General features: G+C 27.0%; 1 protein-coding gene across 1 annotated transcript; it reads left to right on the top strand.

The window, feature by feature from the left end:
- Nucleotides 1-578: 578 nt before the first annotated feature.
- LOC145846809 (uncharacterized) lies at nucleotides 579-8,147 on the top strand (the record flags this gene model as incomplete). Its single annotated transcript, XM_082953417.1, has 5 exons — nucleotides 579-680; nucleotides 965-1,104; nucleotides 4,444-4,571; nucleotides 7,170-7,347; nucleotides 7,773-8,147. Coding segments are annotated over 5 exons (676 nt in total), but the record flags the coding sequence as incomplete, so codon positions are not given.
- Nucleotides 8,148-9,014: the final 867 nt, after the last annotated feature.

Here is a 9,014-nt window from a genome sequence, read left to right as displayed (position 1 = left end):
ATTAATTCCAACCATCAACACTTGCTAAAAACTAAATACAAAAAAATTAAAAACTAGCTTTAAAATCTAAAAATCTAGTTTTGCAACACGTTGAAAGTCTCTTCAGACTTTTTAATTTTTGTGTTAACTAGCCTACCTAACTTATAATTATGACCATTAAACCCAACAACTAGGGACCCAAGTAGGAGACATTTTCACATGTTTTTAAAACAATTTTTAAATCTTTCTTGTATAATAAACTACTGTACCACTATCTTCAATTAACTTGATTACTGTTTTGGTATTTTAGCCTAAATACTCATCCCTCCTTTCTTCAAACAGCTTGGGGTCGAAAGATGACTATTGAGAAAATCCCGAAGAACGAGAGCTAATAAATATGTAAAACTAAAAAATTGGGTATTTTTAAATATAGTCTACTAAAAAATAGATTTCATCTATTCATCACAGCCTTTGATGTAAATAATAAAGATGCTCATAACAAGGTGCTTGCCTTCCTCTTGTTTTTCATTTACAATACATTTATACAACTCCCTCATATAATTTATTTATTTTTGTTAAACTTTATCTATTCACTACAGCCTGGGATCGAAGGAAGAGGACGATTCTTCGGCGACTCCGGAGGAACGAGAGAAGCGAGAGAAGGACCGGAGGATGGCGAACAACGCCAGGGAGAGATTGAGGTAAAATTATTTATTGTTTATTTATTTTCTTTATTTTTACTTGAACTATTAATTATTCATTTAAATTGTTTTTTGTTATTCAATGTTTTTGCTTAAGTAGTTATTAAATTATATTAATTTTAATATCTCTATTTTAAAGAGTGACTTATTGATTCTTTAGTTATTATTTTTTATATTAATATTTGTTGTTCGACTATAATTATATTTTACTGGAGAAGGTGAATTTTACTAATCAATCATAAACCGTCTTTTTATTATTTAATTAATTTAATTTTATTTTACAGGGTGAGGGACATAAACGACGCGTTCAAGGAGCTGGGCCAGATGGTCCAGATCCACACCAAAGTGGACAAACCGCAGACCAAGCTGAGCATTTTGCACCACGCCGTGCAAGTTATACTGACACTGGAGGGCGAAGTGAGAAGTAAGTTGTTTTAATTGGTTGTTTAATGTGTCAACTTATTTTTCTTATTACTGCATCACGCAATACAAGTTTTATTGACACTAGAGGGTGAAGTGAGAAGTAAGTTGTTTTAATTGATATGGTTTATAAGTCTTGTCTCATAGAATTGTTTGCCCTTACTTTGAATTGAAGTGAAACTAGAAGTTGTATTGGGTGGTAAGTACATAAGGTATTTAAATTGTCGAAGTGTTAAGTTTGTTAATGCATGAATTCAAAGAAGTTAACTATCTCTTTAAAACAGCCGTAAGTATAAAAAAAAGTTTTAGCATATCTCATAGTATGTCTAACACAAAAATAATTAGATAAATAAATTTTGATCATTTATACTGTTTAATTAGTTTTTATTTTCAATAGTGTTTACTTTAACCAGCAACGAGTATATTTAGCTTTTATGCTGACTATGATAAATACTCAACTACAAATAGTGTATTTAGATTTGAGTGCCATAAATTTATTATAATATAATCAGCTTTTATAATCTAGTTTGTTTTCCTAACAACGTATGCAACATAATTTATTTTGGTTTGTGAATTTCTAAAGGCTTCATTAAAGAGATATAAAACGATGATGGATTTAAAAATTAGGTTAAAGAGTTATACGCATTTCCATTGAAGTGGTATTGGCAATTAAAATACTTTATTTTATAACTTCTTGTACGTAAAACCAAGGTTGAACTAAAGATAGCTTAAAAATAGTTAAAGTTTTTTATCCTAATTTCTATTAAACCAAAGAATAAATTTGTACATTAATAAGTAATAAGTATAGAATTTAAATTTTATTGTGGGTGGAATTCATTAATTAATCTCTTTGTTTTTGTGAGAATTCGGTATAAAGTTTATATTTGAGTTCACAACTTTTTAAATAAAGGCATAACAAATTAAACTTTATTTATTGGCACAAGTAAAGATGCTTATTCTGCCAAACTTTTAACTTAATGAATAATGAAATTTGTAACAAGTAAATAGTTTTTAAATTTTCACACAGTTTACGGTTGTACTATAAAACTACAGTTCACCGAAGTTAAATTGCTAAACAAACATTATAAAGCGTTCAACAACCATTAAAATTATCTTTCTAAAATAAATTATAATAAATATTTTTAGTTAAACTACTTTTTTATTGAAAAATTACACACAGTTAACATGTAGACACGCAAAATAAAATGTTTAATTAAATTTTTTACACTTTAAATAAACAAAACGGTAGTATATGGTTACAGTGATTTATTGAAAAATAATTGGCGCATAATTGTTTTACTGCTTAATTGATTTTTAAATTAATTACGTGGTTTTCTATTGTTTTACAGAGGTATAACATTAAATTACCTTCTGTTAAATTATTAGATAATATTAATCACAACAGTAGATTATTTCTTATAAAAAAAATTAAAAAATTGGTAATAGAGTACAGATAATTCTAATTAAGCTTAAAAAAGCTTAAAATCTGCTGAAATTGAAATCAAAAAAGTTTTAATAATATATACTTGGAACCTTAATTTGTAATTTTTATGAAATAAAAGAATTTATGAAATTTCAAGTTTATTTTTTATACAAAAGATTAACAAATTAAAACTATCCACTAGAACTAAAACCTCAAAACAAATATAATTTTATTCAATTTGTTTTCACCGAAAAACCCAATAAATAGAACTTAAAAATTGAATGTGAGGTATTCTAAATACTTTAATTTTCCATAACAATTTATAATTCACGAAATTTCACACTACAATCTCAGCGTGAAACAACTTTTTTGTACTAAGTTGAAAATATTAAAAAAACTTAAATCATAACAACCATCCAAACAATTTTTCACGCTCAAATATGTTTAATAAAAAGTTCGAAAAGTTAATTCGAACTACCCTGAGAGATATTTGTTGTTTATTAGTCAGTTGGGAATCGACTTATAAATTTCCACTTTATTGAAACCCTGCGTTTAAGTTAGTTTATTTCTCTCTTATTTAGTATTTCTCTCAATATTTACTTTTGGTTATATAATTTTAGTTTTGAAATGTATATCAATTATTTTAGAATATTAAACTTATAAATTTGTTCTATTAACTTTATTTTACTTAATTAATCTTATTAAAGTTTCCACTTTTATTTAAGCATACTTTTCAGGAAAAATGTAACCAATTTCATTTTTAACTATGTAGTTCCATTTACTGACAAATACTTTTGGCAAAGTTAATACTGTTTAGCTTTTGAAAAAAAAACTTTTCTTAAGTTAAACAATATCCGTATAAAAGTATCAGATGAAATTTGTAATTTACTTAATCCGTGGTTCTCGCGTACGAAAAAGCTCTCTATCGCCACTAGTGGTCCGGTTAAAAAGGTATTTTGTAGCACTGTAAGTGTGTAGTACAAATTACTTTGTGCTTTTCATTATTTTTAAGTTATTGTGCTGAATTATGTTTTTTGTGTTAGTTTTCCTAAACTTTTTCTTGATAAATCAATAAGAAAACTTTTGAACAACTTACTATCAGCTCTAACAAAAATCTAACTTTTAGGTTTTGTAAATCTAAATTTCAAATTATTTAAAGCAAAACAAAACATTGTGAATTAAAAATCTGTTGTTCAAACTTATTAAAATTGTTGAGTTAAAAGCGATGGGTAGCTCAAAAACAGTTTAAAAGCTTTATAGTTTAGCAGTAAAAAAGAGAATAAAAACTATTAATTGTTATGATTAAATATACAAAATAACATGTCTTAAACTTTAAATGGTTTTATCTGTAAACTATTAAGCAGATGTATTAAAACAACCCAAAAATTTTTTTTTTTTGTTTTAAGAGGGTTATAAGCAAAAGTAAAACTATTTAGCTCAGAAGAAATTAAATGTAAGTAGTGTATTCTTTAGTTAAGGTATGCAGCAATAAACATAACTGAAAAATAAAACATAAACTTTACACTTAAATCAAAAAAAACGGTTAACAAACATAAAAACCGTTTTTCTTTAAATTTCGGTCTATAAATAAAGAAGAAAGATTTTTTGAAATATCTAACCATAAAACTTTTTCGTTAGTGAGAACAGACCTTCAGGACCTTGTAAAAATAAAAGCTAAAACAAAATGTTTCGAGTAATTTGCATAAATAAAAACTTTTCGAGCGTTTTTTTTGTGTAAAATTCAAAGAACAAAACAAAAGTTTTCACAATATTTTACATTTTCACAGTGAGGAACCTAAATTCGAAACGCAATCAATCAAATACTTAACATAACTAAAAACAGTCCAATTTTTTTTTATCATTAAATTCAAACAACAAAACAAACAAAAACAGTTTTCACAATGTTTCACATTTTCACAGTGAGGAACCTGAACCCGAAAGCGGCTTGCGTGAAGAGACCTTCGGAGAAAGGGTCGGGACCCGGATCCTCAGGAGCTTCGGGGATCAGCGACCACTTTCAGGAGCAAGACATCATTCAGGGGCAGAAGGTTTGTTTTTGTTAAATGTGAGATTTATCAACTGTTAATATTTTTATAGTTTTGATAACTACACAATTAGTACTAACATCAAAAAGGTGTAATTTTGATCATTAATTGTTATATCACTGAACTATGCCAAGTGCCAGACAAATTTGCTATTCAGAAAATATTATTGAAGTACTTTTTGAAATATTAGTTTCACACTTTGTTCAACAGCATACTAAGTGCTATACTTATTATTTATAATGTATTAATTATTTTTTAAAACGGTTATAGTCAAATGCCGTTGCACTTATTTAGAATTTATATAATCTTAATCATATGAAAATCTCAATAAATTTTATAACTAATATATAATTAAAGTTTACTCTAGTTTAAGTTGCACATATAAATTTACTGAAATTAAAATAGCTTATAACATTACATAAAAACTTTTAGAGATTGCTTGGCCCAGTAATAGCTTTCTCGTGACGTATCTGACTACAATACTATAACGCACGAACGTTGTCAGAGCGGAAATAAACAACTAATTTGTTTACTAATAGAGGAAACGGTTTAAACTTTAAACTTATAGTAGCAATGCAAAGTTCGAAATAAACAAATGTGTTCCTTAATCTTAACTGACCTTAAGACAGTTTAAAGCTTTAATCTTTGGTTCGGTAGAAGAAAGGTTTAAGTTTAAAACTTATTTAAAATACTGAAAAAAAATTAAAATTTTTATTCAAATAAAGAATAAACAAACTAAAAAGTTCATTACCATTAAATATAAAATATTGTGTCAAAACCTTGAATTAAGTTATTTAGGCTGGTTATTCTTTTTTAGAATGATACTAAAAGAATCGGTATTTACAAGGAAAAATATAAAACATTAACAAAGATTAAAACATGCTAAAATCACGTTTAAAGCTCTTATCATTTGTGGTTTAATAAGTATTTTTGTACTACAAAAATATTGCTCAATAAAAATTTACATGATAAAAACCGTAAATATAAACAATTTCATAATATTAGGTTACTGAAGGATTTATATAACAACATAAACTTTTTATTTGTTTACATTAACAACTAATGCGTGTTATTGACTTCTAGGTGAATAGTAAAAACCCCATAAAAACTTTAATTGTTTTGAAAATAAAAGTTTTTACTGCATTCGAACAACGTTTAGCCAACAATGTGTTTAAAATTAACTTGTTTTGATGTTATACATTAAAACATAATGGCATTGGTCCAATATTTTACTGTTATATTATCATTTGATAAAAAACATCTAAATTACTTTTCGTTACAGTTTAGTTGTTTAGAAAACAAAAAGTTTTGTAGAAACTAATAAAACAATTAAAGTTACAACAAAAACAAAGTTTTTTTTGTGTGAATACTCGTCAAAGTTTTATAAAAGAATTAAAAAAAAGACTAATTTCTCTAAAGTAAGTTATGTCTATACAAAACAACACAGAATATTAAATTAACATAAGTTAATTGCTTTAAAAAAGCTTTATTAAAATAGAATAAAAGAAAATTACTACTGTTTGACAATTTAATATTTAATAAATTCGTGTTTCACAAAATCTATCTCGGTTTAACCTCTACATAAATTCTAAATTCCAAACAGTGATTAATCAGCTTGCCTATTGTAAACCTCTTATTGTAACAGATCAATATTAAGATATAAAATTATTTGTCCATTATAAGTCAACCGTGAACACAGATTTGTAGAGCACAAATAGTTTTGTATCTAATATTAATCATTGCATGACAAGAGATATAATACAGTGTGTACATTTTTGAGTTAATGAAATATGATGTTGATTTTTTAAGGAGGTGTTTGTGCAAAGTGTTTACACAAGGATTAAATTTAATTGGTTTGAGTAAACAGGTTAATTGAAAAGTCACGACACTTATTAATACATTGTGCAGTGTTTGTGCGTATTTTAAAATATTGTGTAGTATTTGTATAAGATTATATACTATTGTAGATTAAACAAGTGTATAGAAAAATTTGGAATAATAATTTGTAATGTAATAACTCTTAATACATATCTATATAGCAGTATTTATAAAAGATAATAAACATAAGCCTACTATCTAAAATTTTAGATTATTGCATAAATACATGCATAACCTACAACAACATCATGAAAATAAATTACCAAAAGTCACCTGAACAAATTTAACTAAGTTTGAAAATATGACGCAAAGTTTGGGATTTTTAACATGAAAATACAAAACAGTTTATTATTTTTAAATCTTCTTACTTCTTGTGTAACAAACTAGCCTGGTTAGGGTTGTTACCTTTAGAGGTAACAGCTTTGTTCTTTTTCTTAGCCACACGTTTTGAGCGTTTATCTCTGAAATTACTATCTGAACCACTCATACTATAACTATTATCACAAATTATTAATAGTTATTTACTACTAAATTATATAATGAATTCTAACAATATCTGTGATCAAGTGTTTTATCAAACCAAATGCAATATATAACATACAGTAACTCAACTTATAACAACTGATAACACAAATCAAAGCAAACATAATTACTCTTTAGCGCCAAATAAAAAAAAAATGTTGTAAAAACAAAATATAAAATAACAGTTTGTTACAATTTCAGATGAGGAAGCAAAGGACAAGTTCGAATATCAGCACCAACCCTTACCCCACCCCCCATCTTCAGGGTAACCATGGTAACCATGGTAACCAAGGTGGTTACCAACAAATAATGTCACCCTACACTGCAGCAGGAATGCAGAATCCCCATCTCAACATCAACCAGTTCGGATCTCATCCTGGTATGAATTTTCAAATATTTTTGATTTTATGTAAATACATTTTATCACGTTTACCTCATCTTATCTTTAACTAAACGAGATCAAAATTGTTTTATCTTAGTCTTTAAATTTATATAGAATTTATACGAAATCCAGTTGAAATAACAGGTATTTAAAAGTTTCACTTTTTCAGATTAAAATTCAACTTAAATTTTTAGTAACAAACAGTATAATTATCAAACATTTTACCATACAGTTTCACCTTAAGTCAAAATTAATCACACAATTATTGAACTGTGAGCTTAAAAAGTCAGTATTTTTATCATTCTTATTAACATAAAAAAGCAAAAGTCTAGATAAACTTTTTTTTTAATATTTTTTCAGGCCATTGCTTAGAGCAGCAACAATTAATCTTCTAAAAAAAACAAAAACAATTTTTTTTTTAGATCTTGGTTTCGATCACCATGCCGGCTACCAGCCCGGCCAAACCAACTGTGACGTCACCATCCACCAGGACTCGCCCGCCGTGACGTCATCCAACCTCCAGAACCTGTTCGACCTCCAGCAGCAGTGACGTCGTGGAAAAATTCCCCCGAAACGAGAAAAAAAGAAAAAGTGGCCAAATTGCGCGTCGTTTGTGAATATTTGTACAAATGTTGAGATCAAATTATTTTATTTTTTTTCGTTATTCGTCCTCTTTATTGATTTCTTTTATCTTGTACAGAGACACAGATCCTTGATTTTCTTTTTGCTGTTGTTCGCAAATTAACTGTTTTGCTTTGAAGAAGTCTACTTTTTTGAAAACAAAATGTTGATTTAAATTACCGAACTTGTAATAAAAATATATGTTATTATTAAAGACTTACGGAAAACAGTTACAACAACAATAATAAACAAAAAAACTACAGGTTTTAAATTTCTATTTTAGCACTGAACTACTCCGTACTAACAGTTAGTAGTAGAAATGTTTTGTTTTATCTCCACCCTCTATTGAGAAATCATGCATCTTGAGTTTAATAAAATTCCGTTCATTTTAAATAGAAAGTTTTATAAAATTTTTATTCGAAACGTGCCAACCGACAAAAGCGAGCTTATTGAAAATATTTCAACAAAAACCCTCCTCGTTCGACTTCCTTGTTGGGGAATTTCCCTCCAGCTGAAGAGAAACTCCTCCTGAAGAAGCAAAGAGAGCTTCTTTTGTGCGACGTCACTTTTTTTATTGAGAAATTTTTGTTTGTGACGTCACTTAGTTTTTTTGTGAACTTATCTCCCCTCCATGTCATCTGAGTCGTCTCTTGCAGTTTTTTTTTTTGATATTTGTACAACTATTTTACAACATGTTTGTTTTATTTGATGAAGGATTTTTAATTGGAAGCTGAACTATATGTGACGTGTCAAACTTGTTTTGAATATTTTTGTTTGAATTTTATATTTTGTTATTGTTTTACTGAACTAGTTTTAGTGAAGTTTTTAAAATGTGAAAACAAGGATTCTTTGATAATTCAAAAGGTTAAAAAAAAAATAATGAAGTTGATCTTTAAGTATCAACAAGTTTTACATTTTAATAAAATTAGTTAAAAATGGTTTTTAACGTTGCTATTAAAAATTATTTAGTTTTAAAAAAAAGTTATAATAGTTTTTATATTAAACTACGATTATTTTGTTTTTTTTTCAAGTATAGACTTGAA

The sequence above is a fragment of the Thalia democratica genome, unplaced genomic scaffold, assembly GCF_965202585.1.
Source record: "Thalia democratica unplaced genomic scaffold, ktThaDemo2.hap1.1 HAP1_SCAFFOLD_666, whole genome shotgun sequence".
Taxonomy (NCBI): domain Eukaryota; kingdom Metazoa; phylum Chordata; class Thaliacea; order Salpida; family Salpidae; genus Thalia; species Thalia democratica.
The sequence above is the reverse complement of the archived record's forward strand: the minus strand, read 5'-3'. Positions and strand labels throughout refer to the sequence as shown.